This window comes from Neomonachus schauinslandi, chromosome 5 (assembly GCF_002201575.2).
Source record: "Neomonachus schauinslandi chromosome 5, ASM220157v2, whole genome shotgun sequence".
Classification (NCBI taxonomy): Eukaryota; Metazoa; Chordata; class Mammalia; order Carnivora; family Phocidae; genus Neomonachus; species Neomonachus schauinslandi.
This window is the reverse complement of record NC_058407.1, coordinates 79,620,054-79,645,601: the sequence shown is the minus strand read 5'-3', so window position 1 is coordinate 79,645,601 and position 25,548 is coordinate 79,620,054. Positions and strand designations below refer to the sequence as shown.

The 25,548-nt window shown below is 36.4% G+C and overlaps 1 protein-coding gene across 1 annotated transcript in view; it reads right to left on the bottom strand.

Moving 5' to 3' along the window:
* Positions 1-25,548, bottom strand: part of ITPR2 (inositol 1,4,5-trisphosphate receptor type 2) — a 482,328-nt gene that overhangs the window by 92,530 nt on the left and 364,250 nt on the right. Inside the window, exons 46-48 of the mRNA XM_044915443.1 lie at positions 16,966-17,073; positions 8,730-8,922; positions 6,050-6,175 (exon numbers count right to left, since the gene is read on the bottom strand). Of these exons, the coding sequence (XP_044771378.1) occupies positions 6,050-6,175; positions 8,730-8,922; positions 16,966-17,073 (427 nt within the window). The remainder of the gene's footprint in view (positions 1-6,049; positions 6,176-8,729; positions 8,923-16,965; positions 17,074-25,548) is intronic.

The window sequence follows — 25,548 nt, the reverse complement described above, 5'->3', positions numbered from 1 at the left end:
GCAGGGAGACCAATTGTGGGGCTCGATCCCAGGACTCTGGGATCATGACCTGAGCCGAAGGCAGACACTTAACGACTGAGCCACCCAGGCGCCCCAAGAATCCTCATATTTATTTATTTTTTCTTTTTTAACTTCTCATTTCAAAACACTTCCAGATTTATGTAAGAGTTGCAGATAGAACGCAAAATTATTATATACCCCTCACCTGGATTTCACCTTACATAACCGCATTACAATGATCAATATCAAGAAAGTAATATGATACACCATTCTTATCTTTTCTTTTTGGAAATTGAAGAATAATTAACATGCAATGTTATATTAGTTTCAGGTGAACAACCTAATGATTCAACAATTTTGTACATTGCTCAATGTCATCAAGATCAGTGTACTTACCTTAATCCCCTTGATCTATTTCACTCATTTCCCTCCCCCATCTCCCCTCCAGCAATGATCAGTTTGTTATTAAGAGTCTGTTTCTTGGGGGGCGCCTGGTTGGCTCAGTTGGTTAAGCGTTCAACTCCTGATTTCGGCTCAGGTCATGATCTCAGGGTCGTGAGATCAAGCGCTGTGTTGGGCTCCATGCTCAGCACATAGTCTGCTTGAGATTCACTCTCTCTTTCCATCTGCCCCTCTCCCATCCCCCACTCTCTCTCTAAAATAAATAAATCTTTAAAAAAAAAAAGAGTCTGTCTTTTTGTTTGTCTCTTTTTCCTTTGTGTGTTCACTTATTTTGTTTCTTAAATTCCACATATGAGTGAAATCCTACTATATTTGTCTTTCTCTGACTTATTTCACTTATCCATTCATCTGTGGATGGACACTTGGTTTGCTTCCGTATCTTGACTATTATAAATAATGCTGCAATAAAGATGGGGGCGCATATATCTTTTCAAATGAGTGTGTCCATTTTCTCAGGATAAATACTTGGTAGTTGAATTACTGTATCATCTGGTAATTCTATTTTTAATTTTTTGAGGAACTTCCATACTATTTTTCACAGCGGCTGCACCAATTTGCATTCCCACCAACAGTGCACAAGGGTTCCTTTTTTCCCACATCCTCGCCAACACTTGTTATTTCTTGTTGTTTTGATTTAGCCATTCTGACAGGTATAAGGTGACATCACATTGTGGTTTTACTTTGCATTTCCCTGATGATGAATGAGCATTTTCTCATATGTCTGTTGGCCATCTGGATGTCTTCTTTGGAAAAATGTATATTCATATTGTCTGCCTATTTTTTAACTGGATTTTTTTTGGTGTTATTTATATATTTTGATACATAAATCAATATATTTTGAGTTTTTTTATATATTTTGGATATTAACCCCTTATTGGATATATATTTGTAAATATCTTCTCCCATGCAGTAGGTTGCCTTTTTGTTTTGTCTATGGTTTCCTTTTGCTATGAAAAGGTTTTTATTTTGGAGTAGTCTTAATAGTTTAATTTTGTTTTTGTTTTCCTTGCCTGAGGAGACATATCTGGAAAAATGTTTCTATGGCCGATGTCAAAGGAATTGCTGCCTATGTTTTCTTCGAAGGAGTGTTATGGTTTCAGGTCTCACATTTAGATCTTTAATCCATTTTATGTTTGTGTGTGGCATAAGAAAGTGGTCCAGTTTCATTCTTCTGCATGTAGCCGTCCAGTTTTCCCAGCACCATTTGTCAAAGAGCTTGTCTTTTTTCCACTGCATATTCTTGCCTCCTTTGTCAGAGATTAATTGACTATGTAAGCGTGGGTCCATTTCTGGGCTCTCTGTTCTGTTCCATCGATCTATGTGTCCGTTTTTGTATGTGTGTGCCAGTATCACACTGTTTTGATTATACAGCTTTGTAGTATAACTTGAAATCTGGGATTATGATGCCTCCAGCTCTGTGCTTTTTTCTCAAGACTGCTTTTTCTCTTCAGGGTCTTCTGTGGTCCCATATAAATTTTAGTATTACTTGTTCTTCTAGTTCTGTGAAATACAGTGCTGGTATTTTGATAGGGATTGCTTTAAATCTGTAGATTTCTTTGTGAACAATATTGGTTCTTTTAGTCCGTGAGCATGGAATCTCTTTCCATTTGTTTGTGTCATTTTCCAATTTCTTTCATCAGTGTTTTATACCTTTCAGAGTGCAGGTCTTTCACCTCCTTGGTTAAGCTTATTCCTATGTGTTTTATTATAATATATCACTTTTATCTAATCTATAGGCCTTATTCAAAGTTCATTAAGTGCCCAACTAACATCCTTTTTCTGGACTAAGGTCACATAGTAAGTACATCAGTTGTCACGTCTCTTTAGTCTCTTTGAATTTGAGCCATTCCTCTATCTTTATCTTTCGTAAGCTTCACCATTACTGACCAATTATTTTGAAGAATGTCCCTTATTTTGGGTTTGTCTAAAGTTTCCTCAGTTTATGTATTTTTGGCACAGGATGCCATGCCCTGGTCAGTGCATTGTACCAAGAGGCGCCCCATGTTGCTATGTCTCATCACTGGTGACATTAATGTTGATCACTTAGAGTGATTTCTCCACACGACTGTTTTTCCTCTTGTAATTAGTCAGTATGTTGGGTGAAATACTTTGAGACTATGTCAATAACCTCTTTCTCGTTATTCTTTTTCATCTAACATTCACCTATTAATTTTAGCATCCACTGATGATTCTTACTACAGTGCCGTTTGCCAAATGGTGCTATCCTATTTCCTCCTACATTAATTAATTAGAATACTATTGTAAGGAGGAGGTTTCTCATCTCACAATCCATATGGACTCCTGGATTCTTATTTTATTCTATGGGTTATTTTGTATTATTGTCAACCCTTTTTTTTCTCAAAATTTCTGCAGATGTGGTCACTGGGAGTCCTTTCAAGTTGGATCTTGTGTTCTTTGACACGTCTCCATCATTTTTTTTGGAAGGAATGTTAACGCTCAACTAATCCACCTTTAAATCAGCTCGAAGTGCTCCTGGCAAGTAGTCATCCAAACTTTGTTTGACAAAATCCGGTATTAGAGAACTTGCACATCCAGCACAGGATTTTCCTTCTCCAGACAGTTCTGATGTCCAAGTATGCTTCTCAGTTTTGACTTTGTTTTCTCAGTCTTTCTAGCTATTCAAAGTGTACAACTGAAGGTTAGAGACTGAGCTCATCCTGACCAAAATTTTAACTGTATTCCTAGAGTTACAATTAAATAACTCATCCAGAACTGTAATTAGATTAACCAAACATGACTTTGGGATTCTATATTACCAAAATGGCCGCTCATGCCTTCTCTTTTCTCTCAGCACCAGCGCCCCCCACCCAACACAGATACCTAAGATTGAGCCTCCACCTTGGTTATGACTGTTAACTTTTATCCAGTCTTTCTGAAGAGTAAAGTCTGTCACCTGATGATGAGGCACCTTGTTTTTCAGTCTTGTTTTGTTAGTCCTATTTCTCTCTTCTCTTGGAGCCTTACTCCAAATTCTACTACATGTGTGGTTTCAAGTGCTTGCTCAACGACCAGCTGCATCAGCAATACCTCAGAAGCTTGTTAAAAAATACATATTTATGGGCTCCACTGCTGAATTATTGGGCAAATCTTCTAAAGCCTCAGATCTTCATCCATAAAGATGAAGTGCTTACTTTACAGAATTGTCAGGAAGAGTAAGTGAAATTATGTATGGGAAGTGCTTAGCATTCTGCCTGACCCAATCTAAATAGTAAACAACATCAGCTGCTATTATTATTATCAATATTACTATTGTAACTGTTACTTGGCAAGTATCAAAAATGCATCAGGTGTTTTACTTTCTCCTGAATGAGTAAAAAGTAGATGTCTAGAGGGTGGCATTGCCCATTACCATTATAGTTCACGTACAATAGGTGGCAGCAGAGGCTATATGCATTGGTTCTCGTGGTCAAGTAAGGGTTATCATGGAATGGAACTCATAAAAAAATATGTTCTGTATGAAGATTTGTTCTCTTCCGGTTATCTATATACTTCCAACCCAATTATCTATGTAGAAAAGTCCTGGATGAGAAACGAAAGAGTTAACCTTCTACTCTAAGATCTACCATTTTTTTAGCCTCTCAGGGATTCCATCTCTTCACCTGTCAAATGAAGATTTGATATTAGATGATCTCTAGAATTGCTTCCATATCTAAGACTTTATGCTTCTGTTAACTGGGACTCTACAATTTACTCTCAACGTTCTGTGCGCAGATGATACCAATTTATCATTTCATGTTGGACTTCTCTCCTTACAAGGGTTACATTCTTCTGTGCCAAGAAGGCTATCATCACTAAATAAGACTAAACACAGTGAAAAGAAAGCTGTTTCCACTTCCTGCTGTATTTGCAACTTCCCACAATGGATGGCCAAATATTTGCTCTGCTTTCATTTGCTATTTCACTCATCACACATCTGCTCCACCGCCGAGTATTCTTCTTTCGGCACTGGCATGCCTTCAAAAAAATCAAATTTTTTAAAAAACCATTCAAATTATATCTAAAAGTTAGGACTTTGATATCTAGTATCTGTAATGGAGCTTTGAAATAGCAAATTACTCCTGGACTCCCATCTCCCTTCATGCTCACCTCCAGTTCATCTGAAATAGGCTTACATACCTGTTGTTTTCATCATACCCTCACTTTCACTGGGCTTCTCCTTGTAGTATTAATATTTACCTTGTAATGACAATGACATCAACAATAACTAAGCTTCACAGAATGCTTACCAGGCACTATTCTAAATGCCTGACCTAGATAGCATCTCATTAAATTCTTACAACAGTCCTACAGGTGAGATATGAAAGCAATTTGTGGTTCCTGTGTCCTGATGTCGTTCATCTTTTCCTTCAAGGCCTTCTTTCCGCACACATTTCAAAGCTACTTACCTGATTGTATCCCAAGGCTGTAACATATTTTCCCATGCACTTTGCCAGACTTAAACAAAACTTAATTCCCATGATGCCACCCATTAGCATATTTCACCTCTACATCCCATTTCACCTAAGATGGGATAATTTCTCTTGTCTTTGCTTTTGTAAAACTTCATTTATTATTAGTTTAATAATATTAATTTCAGTCAATCATCCTTGTAGAGACATCCTAGACTGGAAACAAGAGTTAACCTCCTAATCTGAGATCTGAGATATTCTCTATGATCATATTCTGTCCTATGCTGTACATTAAAAAATTTTTTTTTCAAAGTCCATATGTGCTCATTATAGAAACCTTAGACAAGATAGAAAGCAAGGAAGAGGGTTAAATATAAACTCCACTATTTAAGGTAGTCACGATAAATATTTTGGCACTCATTTTCCCATATAATTGAGATGCCATATTTAAAATGCTTTCAGTCATATTAATCAGTAGAAATAATTCTTTTTCATTGCCTTGCTTGCCAGTATAGCATAGCTCCAAGAGCTCTTCTGTATATGAGCTTTTTGAAAACTAACATTTCTATTGACCATAGTTTTCTGCCTAATCTACTTATCATCATGCTCCACTTTCAATGAATACAGAAAATTTTAACAAGAATTGCATTATTATTTGTTTCAGAAGTACAGGTCTGTGATTCAACAGTCTTACACAATTCACAGCGCTCACCATAGCACATACCCTCCCCAATGAACAAATAATACATTATATGTTAAAAAAAAAAAAGAAGGTAGTAGGAAGGGAGAAATGAGGGGGGTGGAATTCGGAGGGGGAGACGAACCATGAGAGACTATGGACTCTGAGAAACAAACTGAGAGTTCTAGAGGGGAGGGGGGTGGAGGGATGGGTTAGCCTGGTGATGGGTATTAAAGAGGGCACGTACTGAATGGAGCACTGGGTGTTATATGCAAACAATGAATCATGGAACACTACATCAAAAACTAATGATGTAATGTATGGTGATTAACATAACATAATAATAAATAAATAAATAAATAAATAAATAAAAATAATTTAAAAAAAAGAATTGCATTATTATTATTTTGAAGCTCTAAATAGCCAAGGAATGGATTATCAAGAGTATTATTTTTAGAACTTTAAAATATTTATCATTTAAAGAAAGACAAGCACTTGCCTTCATCTCCATCATCTCCAAATGGGTAGAAGAGAGCAACAGCTAAATTGATGAACACAGCCAAGTTGAAGGATATGCTCCCCCAGAGGGATATGTGCCTCGAGAACCAGAACAGTGCAGGGTTATCTAGTAAGCAAAAAGTACGATGGGACAAAATGGAATAATTAATTTTGGTTTCAACACATGAACTCTATGGAAATAACATTTTACCAAATGTGTTTTTGCAAAGTAGTATAAAAGTATACTGAAACAAATATTCAAAATGACTTATATAAGAAAGTTTATAATCAATACTATAAGGGGGTTTTCGATTTGATTCCTTTTTTTATTCTTCAGTCAATTTACACCTAAGCCATGGTAAAAGGGTGAGAAATTTTGCAATTGCTAAACATGGTCAGAATAAGTGATTCTGTAACAATTCTAATACATCCCTAGAGCAGATTAAGGGAAACACGTTAATGGCTGCCTGGGGCACCTCTTCACGGAATAGTATGTATCACTTTATAATTCAGTAATATTGATAAAACGGTCCCTCCCATGCTTTACAGTCAAATAAAAAACCCAAGCCAGATACATGTCTGATGAAAACTCTTATGACCCAGTCACAGTTACCTGAAATCCTGACACTGAACACCATGGCCTAGAACTGCTTATTGGGAACTAGTGATTTATGATACCTAAGTTTTAAACCGTAATGCTTCCTAAGCACTTGGGTTTGGAACAACCGGAAAATATGTGAAAGATACGATAGGAAGTACTAATAAGTAGGAGAGTCTTAACCGAATATTTTCAGAAAAGAGATTCCATATTTATCTTCAGAAATGAATTAGTAAATTCATCTACTGAACATAGTTGACCCTAACCCAAAATCAGTTCTTTCTACCTCTCCTAAATAATTGAAGAGATATGCAGTGCATACAAATTTGACCACATGACTTTTCCAGGTCTTGTCCCTTCTTAACTCTTAATATCTAAACATAAGATCTAAAATATTGGAGTTACTTGAGGGAGAAAGGCACATCACCTTTCAAATAGAAATTATAAACTTTTCAAATTAGGTTCTGTGAATTCCAATCTGGGATCTTCTGCTTACTTCTAAACTGTACTTCCTTCAGTATATGTTGTTTTCCTTCTCTTAGACTGAAGCATTCCAACCCTGGAATAGGCTGTGATTTGCCATGGCATTTAGTTGACTAATGTATGTTATGCTGTAAACATCTACATCTCCATCATTTTTGAATTAGGAGTCTTCATTTTAAAAAGGAGAATGTTAAGACAAAATTAGAAGATGTTGATGCATATATTTGCAGTATATCCATCTAATGAATTAGTTTCTATCTGTAACCTCATAGTAAGTTGCTTCTAAATTTTCAATGTATTATGTGCATTGGAAATTATTTTAAGATTTGTTTTCCAGTAAATAATAAGATATTTATCCAAAAAAGAACAAACCCCACAAGCACTACATCCTTATTCAACTTACTTTTGTCAAGGATAAAATGTGTGCTTTTCAAATGTCCCAAATAAAATTGTTGAGTCTTCACATATTCTGGACACTCAAAATTTTCTCTGAATGCCCTAAGGTTCTACATGGCAAAATACTAAGGGAGAGTCATTTCTTTATTTTTTCAAATATTCTGATAAGAAAGCCTAAAAATGCATGCATATGCATATGCAAAATGCATATAATCTTATATCCAAAGATGATGTGTCTCAAGCTCCACTCACATTCATAAACCATGCTCATTAAAGTTCCTAGAAAACTAGAAGCACTGTTGAACAGAGGTATTGAGAACATAGGCCTGCTTGTCTGGAAGACTTCCCCCAAAGATAGCAAAGACCTAATCAACAGTGTCTCTCTATTATATTTTGTTAAAAACTCATGATATATGGGAAAATAAACCAAAGCTTAGTGTAATAAAACTTTTAAGTTTGAAAATTCTGACACTTACTCCCTCAAGTAACTCCAATATTTTAGATCTTATGTTTAGATATTAAGAGTTAAGAAGGGACAAGACCTGGAAAAGTCATGTGGTCAAATTTGTATGCACTGCATATCTCTTCAATTATTTAGGAGAGGTAGAAATTTCCAAATAGACTTGACCCCTTGAGATGTAAGTAATGGGAACTATTATCATGCTACTTTTTAACTGTAAAATGATAACATTGCTTATTGGAATACAAGTGCCACAGAATTTTTAGTCTGATTTGGAAAGGTAAAGATATGTTGAAAGAAAGAATGACTTTCAAGAAAACATCAAACAATCTACTCCATTGTAAGATCATAAGACAACGGAGGACAAGCACGCTGGTGCCAATGCCCCTCCATACCACTCACCGATTGTTAAAACCAGTCAGAACCTAGCCAAAGACTGCAAAGCTGCAGCTGCTCAGCAGTTGAAACATACAGCTGCAACCCTGCATTTCATAATATTTATAAAACTATAGGATCAGCATGAAAAGATGATCTAATTAGTCTTCTGTTTTTATTAAGCCACAGGTGTCTCAGCTCCCACCCAGGTGTAGACTGAGCTTACACTCTTAAGGCTTTAAGGGACTTCAGTAACATCAGAAGGTAAGAAATTAAAAACCGATTTAAATGAATGCTGTCATGTATTCCAGAGTACCAATATATCTACCGTTACGCTCAAAACTAACAATTTTGGTTTACTGTACTTACTCCTGATTTTTTTCTGCCATTTCATTTCATTGTAGAGATCTTCCGTTTGCTGGAAAAAGTCATTCACTTTACTTCCTTGTTCATCCCTTTCAGTTGTATTGAACACACGGCACTTGGATTCTCGTGTAAGGTATTCACATATATTGGGGACAGGAAAAACTATTTGTTCCATCGTCCTATCATGCCGAACAATCTGAAAATATTAATTTGCATTTGTCAGTCTTGGACTATTTTTTTGTTTTTAGCATGAGCTTATGAATGATATTTTACGAATTCAGGTTTAAAAAAATATGCCACCCCAAACAAAAAAACAAAAATAAAAAAATATGCCAGCTTGAAATACCTAAAGCAATTCTTTAGTGTACTACTTTTCATTGTTGTCTTTAAGAAAAATTAACTGATGAATGTATCATGAATATCTTATAAATAACAAAACCCCAAATCTTTATTCTTTTTGGACTAACATTAAAATTTTGCCACCCATTTTTATTTCCATGAATTACAGCAGAGAACTAAGAACTAAGTGATTGGCTACATAACCTTAAACACAGTACTTAGTATATCTGTATCTTATTCTTAGCTTGGTCTTCCTAAAAGAGCTGTTGCTGTTAGGGACCAAATGACATCCTCAACATGATGTGCCTTGAGTTCTGCAGAGAAAGGTGCTTTGTATCATTAAAATGTTTTCCTACGCATGGTAAAACATATTTTTGTAGGTTTCATATCCATTCAAGTATATAACCGGATGTAAATATTCATTATTTTGAACTTGTCTTATTTGGTATTTGTGACAGTGTAATGTTAGACTAAACAAAACAAAAACAGGATGAATATTTTCACAGAAATTTACTATGTAACAAGGTTTTACGTTGACTAAATCTCAAGATTCATATTCATATACTCTGCTCAGCCCTCAAGAATGAATCAGGATTGGTCTAAGCCAGAAGGGTCCTCCTATTCCCCTTCACCACGGGCTGATACAGGGGCAAACATGTTACTAGTTCCAGGAAGTGAGGCACAAGCAGAAATATGCTGGTGATGGGGGGAAGGGGAATCAGGAAAAGGTAGACAGCCACATGAGACAAACAACATAATAACAATAAAAAACTAAACACACAACACAAAAACACTTCTTTTGGCCTGTATCCTCTTTCTTCCCACTTAGAACAAAAGGTAGTATAAGGGCATGATGCTTAAAATGCTGGCAGCCATTTTGCAACCATGAGGTAAGATATCACCAGTGTAATAAGGAACACCTAGAGAGAGATGGGAAACACCTCCATGTTTAAAGACATCATTGAGTCATGAGTCAACTGTAGAACTACTGGTACCTTCAGACTTCCTTTTATGTGGGATAATCAAATATTTTTATTGTTCAAATAATTGTCAGTCTGGTATTCTGGTATTTGTAATTGAAGCTATCCTAAATAATATGTTAAATATGCAAACTACATACTAGGATACTATCATAAAACACACAAAATGAAATTTAGTAGTGGTAAATAAAATTCCTGAACATAGGTTAAAGAAATCAATTGTACAAAAGAAAAATTGGACCTATTTGGTATTGTAGGGGGAAAAAAGGTTTGCTTGATCCAACAGTGTCAAACAAACCAACCAACCAACCAAAAATCTCAGGATGCATTTAAGAAATAGTGTTTCTATGCCACAATCAAGTGGGATATATTCCAGGGATGCAAGTATGCTTCAATAACCACAAATCAGTCAATGTGATACAACACAGTAACAAAATGAAGGATAAAAACTTAATAATCATCTCAATAGATGCAGAAAAGGCATTTGAGAAAGTTCAACATCCATTTATGATAAAAATTCTCAACAAAGGGGGTATAGAGGGAACATATCTCAACATAAAAGCTATATATGACAAGGTCACAGCTAACATCATACTCAACAGTGCAAAGCTGAAAGCTCTTCCTCTAAGATCAGTAACAAGACAATGATGTTACCACTTACCACTTTTATTCAACATAGTATTGGAAGTCCTAGCCAGAGCGATTAGGCAAGAAAAAGAAATAAAAGGCATCTGAATTGGAAAAAAGAAGTAAAACGGTCACTATATCTAGATGACATGATATTAAGTTTTCTTAATATCCCATCAAGAAGCTATTAGAAATAATACACAAATTCAGTAAAGTGGCAAGATATAGAAATCAACACATAAAAATATGTTGCATTTCTATATATTAATAATGAACTATCAGAAAGAGAAATAAAGAAAACAATCCCATTTAGAATTGCATCAAAAAGAATACAATACCTAAGAATAACTTTAACCAAAGTGGAAAAAGATCTATATATTGAAAACTATAAGACATTAATGAAAGGAATTGAAGAAGCCACAAATAAATGGAAAAATATTTCATGCTCATGGATTGGAAGAACTAATATTTTTAAAGCATCCATACTACCAAAAGCAATATATAGATTCAATGCAATCCCTATCAAAATTCCAAGGCCTTTTTTCAAATAGGACAAAGAGCCCTTAAAAAAAAAAAAAAAGAACAACCAGTTTTAAAATTTGTATGGAACCATTAAAGACCCCAAATAGCCAAAACAATTTTGAGAAAGAAAAACAAAGTTGGTGGTTTCACACTCTCTGATTTCAACTATATTACAAAGCTATAGTAATTAAACAGTGTGGTATTGACATAAAAACAGAAATACAGGGTGCCTGGGTGGCTCAGTTGGTTAAGCGACTGCCTTCGGCTCAGGTCATGATCCTGGAGTCCCAGGATCGAGTCCCGCATCGGGCTCCCTGCTCGGCAGGGAGTCTGCTTCGCCCTCTGACCCTCCTCCCTCTCATGCTCTCTGTCTCTCATTCTCTCTCTCTCAAATAAATAAATAAAATCTTAAAAAAAAAAAAAAACAGAAATACAGATCATTGGAACAGAATAGAGAACCCAGAAATAAACCCATGAATATATAGCCAATTAATTGACCATAAAGGAACCAAGAATATACAATAGGGAAAGGACAGCCTCTTCAATAAATGGATTTGGAAAAATTGGATGGCTACATGCAAAAGAATGAAACTGGAGCACTACCTTACAAAAAAAGAAAAGAAATTAACTCAAAATGATCAAGACTTAAACGTAAGACTTGAAACCATAAAAACTCCTAGAAGAAAACAGGCAGTAAGCTCCTTGACATAGGTCTTGAAGATGATTATTTAAATCTGACACCAAGGGGCGCCTGGGTGGCTCAGTCATTTAGCATCTGCCTTGGGCTTGGGTCATGATCCCAGGGTCCTGGGATCGAGCCCCACATCGGGCTCCCTGCTTGGAGGGAATCCTGCTTCTCCCTCTCCTACTCCCCCCGCTTGTGTTCTTGCTCTCGCTCTCTCTCTCTCTGTCAAATAAATAAATAAAATCTTTAAAAAAAATCTGACACCAAAAATAAAGACAACAAAAGCAATAATTAAAAAGTAGGACTATATCAAACTAAAAAGCTTTTGCACAACAAAGGAAACCATCAACAAAATGAAAAGGCAAGCTACTGAATGGGAAAAAATACATGCAAATCAAATATCCAATAAGGGGTAATATTCAAACTATATAAAGAATTCACACAACTCAAAAAGTTAAAAATAGAACGACCCTACAATTCAGCAATTGCCCTACTAGGCATTTACCCAAAGGATATAAAAATACAGATTTGAAGTGGCACATGCAACCCAATGTTTATGGCAGCATTATCAACAATAGTCAAACCATGGAAAGAGCCCAAGTGTCCATCAACTGATGAATAGATAAAGAAGATGTGGTTAATATATACAATGGACTATTACTCAGCCATCAAAAAGAATGAAATCTTGCCATTTGCAATGACATGGGTGGAGCTAGAGTATATTATGCTAAGCAAAGTAAGTCAGGGAAAGACAAATATCATATGATTTCACTCATATATGGAATTTAAGAAACAAAACAGATGAACATAGGGGAAGAAAAAAAAGAGAGGAAAGCAAACCATAGAGACTCTTAACTATAGAGAACAAACTAAGGGTTGATGGAAAGAAGTGCATGGGGAGTAGGTAAATCGGTGATGGGCATTAAGGATGGCGCTTGTTGTGATGAGCACTGGGTGTTAAATGTAAGTGATGAATCACTAAATTCTACACCTGAAACCAATTTTACCATATATATTAATTAATTAGTATTTAAATAAAAACTTGAAAAGAAAAAAAGAATTCATACAACTCAATAGCAAAAAACCCCAATCTGATTAAAAAAATGGGTGGAAGATATGAATAGACAGTTTTCCAAAAAAGACAGAAAAATGTCCAACAAATACACAAAAAGAGGCCCTACATCATTAATCATCAAGAAAATTCAAATCAAAACCACAATGAGATATCATCTCACACATGTTAGAATGACTATTATCAAAGAAACTAGAAATATTAAGTATTAGTGAGGATGTAGAGAAAAGGGAACTTTTGTGCACCACTGGTGAGAATGTAAATTGTGGTGGTCACTGTGGAAAACAATACAGAGATTCCTTAAAAATTAAAACAAGAACTACTGTATGATCCAGCAATTCCACTTTGCAGATTTATCAAAAAAACCCCAAAACACTAATTTGAAAAGATATCTGCACCCCCATGTTCACTGCAGTATTATTTACAATAGCCAAGATATGGAAACAACCTAAGTGCCTGTCAATGGATGAATGGGTAAAGAAATTGTGGTATACATATGCAGTGGAATATTATTCAGCCATAAAGAAGAATGGTATCTTGCCATTTGTGACAAGATATGGATGGACCTCAAGGGCATTATGCTAAGTGAAATAAGTCAGATAGAGAAAGAAATACCACATGATCTCTCTTGTATGTGGAATCTGAATATATATATACATATATACACATACACAGACACACACGTATATACATACAAGCTCATAGATACAGAGAATAGATTGGTGGTTGCCAGAGGCAGTGGATGGGGTGTGGGAAAAATTGGTGCATTGTTTTTACTTTTTTTTTTTAAATTTAAATAAATAGAATAAAAATTAAAAATAAAAATAAATTAAAAAAAAGAAACGGAAGGGCGCTGGGGTGGCTCAGTCAGTTAAGCACCCGACTCATGATTTTGGCTTAGGTCATAATCTCATGGGTCGTAGGATCGATCCCCACAACAGGCTCCATGCTCAGTGGGTAGTCTGCCTGAGAGTCTCTCCCTCTGCCCCTCCCCCCATTTGTGCACACTTGTGCGTGCGCGCTGTCTCTCAAATAAATACATCTAAAAAAAAAAAGAAATCGAATTTTGATTATTATAGACCAAACAATTCAGTCCCTTTATGAAATGTTATGTTTGATTCTGGTCATCACATTCTACAAGGCGCACAGACAAACTGGAGGAATTACTGCAGACAATGGGAGTGTATTAACTGTAAAAAGCCAAAATGGATAATTGTTCCAATACATTTTTTCAACAAATGCTTATTCACTCCTTAGGTGAGGAGGTCTGGGGAACTCAAAGTGAAAACACAACATGAATCCCAATCTATAAGAGCCTCTAGTTAAGTAATCATTATGGTTCTTCGAATGTTACAGCCAAGCTATCATGCTAACAGAAGAGCAAATGTTCTGAACAGTGGGGAAACATTAAGGTGGGCTAGTGTGAACTCTTTATAAAAAATAACTTTCTAATTATTCAAATTGTTCAAAATTGGATCTGTTTCCTTCTGAAGTCGTGAGATCTCTATCACAGGAACAATTTAAAGTAGAGGCAAGATCATTACAGAGTAATTTCTCCTTGAATGGGTGAGTGAACCAGGTAACACACAAGGTCCTTCATATTTCTCAGCATCTTTGAGTTTATTATTTTAGAAAAATTATTTTCAACAATAATCATTATTGTGGTGATGCTCCAAGGCACTGTGTCAGTAGGGGACAAGTGACACATAAGACACACGTTTCAATATGATATATTAAGCTAACAGCATGATCAAACTGCTGTGGGAGTACAGTGGGATAAAATTAATGAATGCCTAATGGGTGAGAAGCCTCTCTGAATAGAGCATATGAGCTGGTCTTCCAATGAGCATGGGGACTGGTCAACATGTAGAATTTACATCATCAGCCCAGACTGTTCCTTTGAACACTGGACTTCTGTACCCAACTTCAGGAATGCCTCAAAGTCACCTCAAATTCAATTTATCCAAGAACCAATAAATGATCTTCCTCTCTCTTTTAACTGCCCAAGCTAGGATCCCAATGCACTACACCAATTCTGCTTATTTATTCAAACCAGAAGCCCAGGGGCATCCTTTTCCATACCATTTTGCTTAGGTTGTCACATTTTATAAGGGGCATTATAAATATCCCTCATACACACACATACACACATGTATGTACGTGTGTGTATGTGTATTTTTCTCCAATCCAGTCATCTTCAGTACCACCATCTTTCACATTTTCTATTAAAATATCTTTCATCTGATCTACCTGCATCCCCATGCCCCATTCTCTTTTCCAATTCTTTCTCCAACAGCAACTAGAGTAATCTTTTGAAAAGAGTCCCCCGCCTTGTGTATTCTTTTTTTGCTTTTAACAACTTCATTTTTTTTTGTTTTATTTCAATTCTATTAGCCAACATATCATTAGTTTCTGATGCAGTGCTCAATGATTCATGAGTCTGTATAACACTCAGTGCTCATCACATCACATCCTTAATACCCATCACTCAGTTACCCATTCTCCTCCCCACCTCCCCTTCTGCAACCCTCAGTTTGTTTCCCGAAGTCAAGTCTCTCATGGTTTCACACCTTCCCTTCATTTACTTCTATCTGAAATTCTGTGCCCAATCTTTACTCAATCTTTAATATATTCTTTATGGCAACTATCTCTGTGAAATCCATCCTGAAATTCCCCAGGCACAGTTAATTGCTGTTTTCTCTACATTTCCTTGGCCCTCTGTTTATGCACTTACTACACGGAATTATCTTCTGTATGTGTATGTAACTGAGAGAGAGTAAGTGATCTGCAAACATTTACCAAATTTGTGTATTTACAGTGAAATCCCTCCTCATTGCTGGGAAACCAATAAAAGTCCTACTTCAGACAATAGCCCCAGCTCTCACACAGGTATTAACCAAATCCTTCCTCTGGCCCACTCAGCCCACCTGCTATTCCTATCTCTTCTAATCATGTAGCTTTGTACCATGACTTCTGGGACCTTCCTCAGAACCTTAGTGGTTTGGCGATAAATCCGTATCAACTTCTCCAGCTTCCTGAGGTGACCAGCCTCTCAGGCTCTAATCACCTGATGCAATAAGCAACGTTTTTGCTGCTGGTCCAGCTTATGGGTTCCTACGTCGAGTCTCCCACCAAAGCTGCAGTACTATTAATGTTTATAAACGTGAGCAAGTGATCAATTTTGTGACATGTTCATTATTCCAAATGTTTGGCAATAGCAAACAGCAAGGTACCATGATTATATATCCTGAGAGTTAATAGCAGTGATACCCATCATGCATTCTGCTCTAAACTAAAAAATATCCACCAAAATGAATAAATGTATGAATGTAAATTACAAGTGACAATCGTCAACTACTCTGCTCACTTCTGCCTGATTAGCTCTGCCAACCAGTGTCAAAATGATACCAGAGCTAGTAAATGACAGCCAGATGGGTCTCACAACACATAATGGTAAGTCCATGTTGACCTACCCCTCCTCAACTGCCAAAAGCTATTAAATAATATTGCATGGCGGGGGGGTCAATTGCCGTGTACTGAAAATGAGAGCTGCTAAAGCACTCCAGGTTTATGCCATCGCTATGAGTACTTTATAGTGCCTTCCACACTTTTGAACACTGCTTTACACAGAGATCTCTCTTTTAACAAGCCTTTTATAGTTTCTACAGAGAATGCTTTTCTTGCATGATAGCTTGTAATGTAATTATTTTTTCATCAAAACATCACTGCTCTGTAATGATTGCTTCCATGACCAACACAACACAAAAATAATGTTAATTACAAAAGAAAATTCACATATCGTTCTGGCCAAAAAATAAAGACCACTTTGAAAGATATGCACTTCAATTTCTCATAGATCACTCCTTGCATCTTATCTTTTGATGTATACTTTTACAGTTTCTATTTTTCAATTCTGCTTCATTGTTCTAGGAAACAATTATGAAAATGGTCTGAAAGAGAAAGGGAACATATATATTCACAGTTGATCCTTTTCGAGAAATAAGAGATGGTTACCTCGATCTGTGCAGTGTGGTTGGCATAATATTTTAAGGCTTCATCCCCATCATCTGGATCCGATCCTGGTTTGAGCATCTGCTGTAAGAGTTTGTTGTGACGAGCCAACTAGAGGGAAAGAGAAGGTAAAGCATTTAGGTCTCTTTTTCTGCCTTTCCTGTGGTCAAACTTTGAAATTACTTTGTCCACTGGTACCCATAGCTTCACAGTTCTGGGGTTAATGCTGATTAATTATGCTTCAGGAAACATGCCTATTTGAAAGGAATAAATAATGAAATCATGGGGATCAGCTATTATTACTACATCAATCTTACATTTTTTTATTTGGCAATGTATATGTTCCTAGCATGAGAAGACCGTGTCTCGCCCAGAGTAGGTGCTCAATTCATATTTGTTGATTAAATTTATATCTTAGATAAATGTATGATTGTTCCAGGAAGAAGAAACAGCCACAGAGACATATAACTGATGCTCTCTACAATAAACTATATGCACATCAAACTGATCAGCAGTGTGATACTTCAGTAGGGTAGCAATACCAATCTAAATGGCAGCTTCCTATCTACCTAAATAAATAGGTATTTACATTTCGGAAGGATTTCTCTTATGGCATCTAATCAACCTACACTAGCAGTTTGTACTAAAGTCCTATGCTTCTGAATATTCGTATGTCAAAACTGGCGCTTTATCTCAGTTTTATTGTAATTCGAAATGGGCATTTAAATAACGAAAATTTCACCACGAATGATCTTAAACTGCCGTTGATGGAAATAATCTTTCTCATTTGAATGTCTATGACATTTGTTAGCTGGTTCTCTCACTTTGTAGATAACTAATACATATTGCTTTCACATGCCACTTTTCTGGCTCTCTTGAACAATTCCTGAAACCCTGCAATGTCTTTATTATTATTTTTTTATTATGTTATGTTGATCACCATACATTACATCATTAGTTTTTGATGTAGTGATCCATGATTCGTTGTTTGCATATAACACCCAGTGCTCCACGCAGTACGTGCCCTCTTTAATACCCATCACCAGGTTAACCCATCCCCCCACCCCCTCCCCTCTAGAACCCTTAGTTTGTTTTTCAGAGTCCATAGTCTCTCATGGTTCGTCTCCCACTGAGATTTCCCCCCCTTCATTCTTCCCCTCCTGCTATCTTCTTCTTCTTTTTTTTAACATATAATGTATTATTTGTTTCAGAGGTACAGGTCTGTGATTCAACAGTCTTACACAATTCACAGCGCTCACCATAGCACATACCTTCCCCAATGTCTATGACCTTTCAGATAGTCTATTTATGCCTCAAGTTCCCTGAGGGCTTCCAAAATCAAAGAATCTCCATATAATTCTTTTATTCTGGCACCGTTCCTATCTTTTACTCTGTGCCAGTCGCTATCCTAAATACTTAAGTACGTGATCTCATTTGATCCTACGAGGAAATCCTGAGGTAGACACTGGCATTATCCTCGTTTTACAGATGAGGAAACTGAGGCGCCGAGCATTTAAGGGACTTGTCCATGATAATGTACCTAGAAAATGATAGAGCCAGTATTGAATGCAAGCAGAATGATTTCAGAGGCAGTATTCTTATCAACATTACAGAGCAATAAATAAGTCTTTGTACTATTCTTGAGATGTTAATTCAAATTGTGATTATAAAGAATGGAGATAAATTTTAAATAATAATCCAGAACCTATAAAGCCTAATAAACATTATCCTTGTAAGTGATAACATGGTAAATTAAATATTCATCCCACTGATGCTGCTCTAGAGCAAATAATTTTTGAAACTAGTATTTTAGAATTGGCTTTCAGGGATATTTATAACTCACTCAAGAAAACTATTTACATTTCATTCGTGACTAAATGTGAATTGTACAGATTTTTATTACAAACTGTAGTCATGAAATTTGTTGTGACTTGTAGGTGCTTCTAAAAATCTAAATGTGTTTCAAAGGATACAATTATTGTAATCATTTAGGCACATTAGCATATGTTTTAAGAAGTTTGTTGAAGGTAAAATTGGCATGATTCATTTACAGTTTGCATCTGGGGCATGAGAAAAAGAGGAGTTAGGTTTGACTCTGAAAGTATTAACCTGAGCAACTGAAAGTTTAGAAATGCCACTTGCTAAGGAAAAATGCAGAAGGAGCATATTTAGGGAAAGAAAATCAAGACTTTGGTCTTGGACACATGAAACTTGATATATTATGCAAAAGGAAATGATGAGCAGGCTGTTGGATGAATATGTTTTTCAGGAGCTCTGAGCAGAGGTCAGGATTGGAGCTATATATTTAGGTGTTGTCAGTATATGCCTGGTACTTAAAATCATGAGCCTTCATGGGATGACCTAAAAGTGAGCTGAGTCAGAGAAAAGAGATCCAAAGAACACCAACAGAAGTTAGGAAGAGGAGAGGCATCACAGTGAAGAAGACTGAGAAATTTGGGCAGGGGAGGTCAGAACAAAACCAGTGAAACCTGGTGTCCTGGCAGCCAAATGAAAAAAAAACTTCAGGATGGAGGGAGTGATCATCTGTGTCAAAAGTCGCAGACAGTTGACTCAAATGAGGACCAGGAAGTGGCCATTGGGTTGAGCAACTTACAAGTCACTGGTAACCTTGACCGCAACAGTTTCAGGGACTAGTGGATACCAAAGCTGCTGTAGTGAGTTTAAATAAGAATGGGAGAAGAAGAAGTATAAACAATGAATATAGGCAACTCTTGAAAAGGGGGAGCTAAGAAATAGGGTGGTAGCTAGAGAAATGGATAAGGTAAAAGGGAGGGCTTTTTAAAGATGGGAATGATGACATGTTGATTTGATTTTGAGAGAGATGGAATGTTTGCTAAAACATCTTGACCAGGTGAGAATGGAATGCCCTAGTATATAAGTGGAAGGTTTTGGCCTTAGACAGAAACAAATTCAACCATACTGACAGCAGAGAATATGGTCACAGTTTCAGGAGGGTGGCAGTTTTGATGATGGAAACGCAGAAAAGTTTTTTTTTTTTCTGGTTACTTTTATTTTCTCAGTGTAGTAGTAAGTTGATAATAGGGATGAGAGAGGAGGTGTTAGAAATTTGAGGAACAGAAGGTATGAGAGTGAGCTAGGGAAAGCGAACAACCTTAGAAAATGTAGTAGGATTGTCAGGAAGTCTGAAGGGCTCCCTTTCTGTTATGGTCAAAGTGAGGTCAGTAAGCATGTTTGTGTGTTTTTCTCCAGTGAGGTTCAGTTGTCTGGGTCCAGGCATGGAGTAGACAGAGTTGTAATTAATGAGATGTGTGGTTTTTCAGGGCAAGGTCAACAACACACCAAAAAGAGATACATGGAAATTAAGAGGCTATATAAGGAATTTAAATGGGACCATGGAATCTAAGCTGAATAAAGGAAATGAAGCCCAAGAGGGATGATGAAAAGGTGGTAGGATGAATGAACTGTAGCTTTAACTGTCATAAGAAATGTGTTGCAGTGCTTGGAAGAAAGTGCTAATCAAAGGGCTAGCTAGCCTGAGATACTTGAATTGGAGCCTACCGACAGAGTGCAGGGAGCAGTGACTAGTAATGATCAGGTTTTAGGTGTGTCCATATGTCCAACAACAGACCTCCACTACCACACTACTCTGAGCCACCAGCTTCTCTCACCTGGAACACTGCAAAAGCATTTTAACTGGTCTCCCTCACTGACCTTAGTCCTCCTGAGTCTAGCTGTTACACATGAGCCAGAGGCATCCTTTCAGTCAGATCGTGACTCTTCAACTCCAAACCCTCCAATGGCTGTCATCTTATTTAGAATTAGAGCCAGCTTTTCACCACGGCCAATAAGGACTATAGAATCTGGCCTCGCTACGCCTTTCTCGACTCCTCTCCTTGTACCCTCCCACAGTCCCAGCCACATTGGGCTCCTGCCAGTTCCTTCCATCTGAGAAGCATGTGTTTGTCTCAAGGCTTTATAGTTGTTGTCCCTTTGCCCGGATTCTCTTCCTCTAGACACCTGCATGGTTTGCTTCTTCACCTCCTTCAGGACTCCTTTCAAATATTGTCTTATCAATAACCACACTTTTAATGATCAACTCATCCACCTCCCCTAATACACCCAACACTATTTCCTGCCTTATTTTTTCCCATAGCATATTATGATCTGACATACCATATTTTATTATCGATCTCTTCATTAACGATCCCTGCTTATGTTAGAGTAAGCTTATGTTTTCAGAGGACACAGATTTTCACTCATTTTGTTCACTGTTCTATTTCCAAGGCTTAGAACAGTGTCTGGCACATAGTAGATACTCAATACATACTTGTTTAATAAATGTAAATATCAGAACTCTTAAATCATAAATAAAGGATAGCTTTCCAATATGAGACATTAATTTGAATAATTTCTTATAAATTTATTTACTAAAAACTTTTACTTCTTTATAGTTATTTTATAGTGCCAAAATTAATATAATTATTTTAAGAAATCAATAATGCTATTTTATGTGATATAATTCATAGTACAAATCTATACAAATAATTTTCATTTAGTATATCCTACTTCACAGAAACATACCAGGACTTCTCTTTCCTGCAGTGTTAATGAGATGATTCTACATTTGTCTTGTTTTCTTGCATTTCAGTGGCACTCTAAAAGGCCCTTTAAAAAAATAAGATGCCTCAGCCTCCTTTCAGATGTTTAAACAGTTAAAAAATATTCTTATTCATGATTATATATGTCATCTCCACATATACATATCTTGGAAAATTTGAAAGATATAATAAGAAAAAACAAAATAGAAATAGCTGTACCATTTTTCTACCTGGATATCTTTTACATTCTTTGTGACTGAGAGCCTTTCCTGACTCAGTAGCCTAGTTTGCTCTTCCTTGTTCTGCGTTCAGATAGTGCCCTGTGCATATCTAGATAGCAAAATTTCTCATATTGCATCTTAGTAGATGTTGGCTCTCTCCAGTGGGCTACAACATTTTTAAGGAAAAGGGTCTGATCTTAACCTCTACATTTTCAGAGCCAAAAACAGAGCCAAATAGACACAATGAATATTTGCCAAAAAAACAAGTCAGCGAAGACATTCACTATGTGTTTATGTGGGCAAAAACTCTTAAATCACAGTAAATTATCCCTCTGTTTCCTCCTTGACAAAAGATAAAAGCCAAAGAAATACAATTAGACATCAGATGACAGTAGAATTCCCAGGGTTTGCAGAAATAAAATATTTTAATATTTTTTTCTTATTTCATAGTTAATTCATGTACTTACATCCCTTCTGCTATATCATAAGCTATTTGGAGAAGGAACTGAGTACTCAGTAAATGAGGAATTGAACCCTGTGAAGCAAGGACAGCATCCCTATTATATAGACAAAATACAAAAGAAGTAAAGAATATCTCAATGATTCTAAAACATGTGAAAATGACTGGTATCAATATAGAGCTCTCTGGTCCAAATTTATAGTTTACTAGAAGCACAGTACAAATTCTCAAAAATGACTGGTATCAATATAGAGCTCTCTGGTCCAAATTTATAGTTTACTAGAAGCACAGTACAAATTCTCAAAAATGACTGGTATCAATATAGAGCTCTCTGATTCAAATTTATAGTTTACTAGAAGCACAGTACAAATTCTCAGAGACTAGTTAACATATGCCCAGTAGTTGTTTAAAAATGATTTAGAGCCCTATATATGCAATCCTTTAAAAAATGATATCTAGAATGGCCAGGCTGCCAATCAAAAGCATCAGGTTTTTTCTTAGTGATGGGCTCTTTGCTTTAGCCAATTTTCTCTTCTATCCCCTTTTATATGACATAAATAAAGAAAAACAACCCCAGAACCCAAAGAAGCAATAGCATCACTTAATATTATGTGCTTTGGAAACCAAATGTGAAAAACCTTGGTAAGTTTCTAGACAAGTATAGCACATCTGTGGAGATCCATCACAATCAGAAATCTAGTTTAAGTCCTAATTAAAAACTTAAAAAAGTTAATGAAGACATACAAGGACAGTCATCTTCTGATATCCAACTTCAGCTTGCAGAGACCCTCACAACAGTACTTGAAATTAGCTGATGTCACTACACAACATGGTCTGGAAAACCAGCCATCATTCAGTGTTGCTAACAATGAGAATCTGAACATGGGCATTGTCACTGAATACTAAAAAGGAATAATGTCATAGGTAGGAAATCTCTGAGTCCTAGAAATACTTAGAATCCACGACAATCTTTATTAGGCAAAATTGTAGCAATTGTTTTATACATTTATACTAAGTAGGTATGGCAGATACCTACTTAGATGATGATGCCTACATTTGCCATACCTACTTAGTAAGTGGTGATGAAAAAATTTACCAATAAAAAACTCTTAGTAGCTCATTATTACAAAAAGAAAAAACTAGCCCGAGATAATTTATCATCCTCCATAATACTAAAGTTTTTTAAAATGCAATGTAATACATGATATATGCATATATGTTAGTGAGAAAGGAATCAAAACACTGGTGGATAGTTAGCCTTATAAAAGAATAAAGACATATTTCCTACAGGGGAAGACTCCCATGAACGGATAGGGATTGTTTCATTATGTATTGAAATGAAAAAAGGAAAATCATGCACTTCATTACTAATCATGACGTATTAGTAATTTAAACACATATGCAACTTTAAACAGGAATGAAAATTTGTGCATATATGTAAAATACATATATACTCATAAGTATATATATATATACACAAACACATAAAACCCACAGCAGAGTCTTTAAGTAACACTGTGCAGCTTTTTAAATCTAAGATTAGGGAATAAAGATGACAGATGTAGGCTTTTCATTTTTAGCAGCATCCCTTATTAAACCATTCATATTTATTTTCTTATCATTAGGATTCTGACGTTCATTTCAGTTTGGGTGCAAATAAGGATGGAGTAAAAAAATCAAGCAATTGCGCTTGAATGATATTCAACAATAATTATTCTTTGGCACTTTTCATATGTGATTTTTTTCATGTGAGTTCCACTTTTATTAATTGGTAAAACTGACACAGCAACTGCCTTTCCAAAGATCATAAAGTGAGCTGGAGCCTGCAGTCAGAATAATTGGCTCATACATTTACGTTAATAATTGTACAATGCTTTTATACCAAACACTCTTCCTATTTGGAGCAGAGAGAAATCAGCAGAAGAGAGTGTAAACTAAGGTTTTCCCTTTTCTCACATGCTTAAAATACACAGACCCTGTATCTTCAAAACATCTATTTTTCTCTGATTTTGTGATTCTGTTCTGTGCAAAGCAAAAAAAAAAAAAAAAAACTACTGTGGGATGATAGAGATAAGTAAGACTTACTCTCTTTCTTTAAGCAATCTACTTTCTAGTTGGTAGAATGAGAACAATTACAGACATGTAATTAATACGAGGAAAAACAAGGACAGAAATGCAAGGGATCCCATTTGGTTGGTAGCACTAGGATAAGAATCATGTAAGAAATGCATCTGATAAAGGTTTTAAAGAATGGATAAAATGTCCATAGGTAGGAAGGGGGAGGTGAGGATGGCATGAGGAAGCCATTCTGAGGGGAGAGAGGGACCTGCATGAAGAAAGTCATAGAGGATGGCTAGAGAGACAGAGGTCTAGAATTTGCAACCATACCACATGCCCAAGTAGGAGTTTGAGTGGAGAGTACTGTTGAGGGTTGAACTGTGCCCACCAAGAAGATGTGTTCAAGTCCTAACCCTTAATACTTATAGCTGTGATCTTACTTGAATATAGGGTCTTTGCAGATGTATTCAGTTAAGATGAGGTCATACTGGATGAAGGTGGGCCCTAATCCAATGACTAGTGTCCTTGTAAGAGTGGGGAAATGTGGACACAGACATAGATACACAGGGGGAATGCCACGTAACAGGAGAGATTAGAGTGATACAAGCCGAGCATCACCAAGGATTGCTGGCTACCCCCAGAAGCTAAGAAGAAGCAGGTAAGGATCCTACCTTAGAGCCTTCAGAGAGAGCATGGCTCTGCTAACATCTTCATTTAGGACTTCCAGCCCCCAGAATTGTTAGCAAATAAATGTCAGCTGTTTTAGAATATTAAAGTCATGGTAATTTGTTACAGTAGTCCTGGGACGCTGTATTGGTCTGTTTGGGTTGCTATAGACAAAAGTACTATAACCTGGGTGGCTTACATATCACACTTTATTTATATATATCACAAATTAATTTCATACACTTCTAGAGGCTGGGAAGTCCAAGATAAAAGCGCCAGCAGATTTGGTGTCTGGGGAGAGCTCGCTTCCTCATAGACAGGTATCTTCTCACTAAAACCTCATTGGTGGAGGGGCAAGGGATCATTCAGGTCTCTTGTATAAGGGCATTATTAATCCCATTCATGAGGGCTCCACCATCATGACCTAATCACCTCCCAAAGGTACCAATTCCAAACACCATCACATTGGATGTTGGGACTCAACATATGAATTCAGGGTGGGTAACACAAACATTCAGTCTATAGAAGAAGCTAATACAAATGTGAGCTGTAAAGGAATTTTTCTATTAATTGTGGCATGATAAACTAAGATCCTCTTACC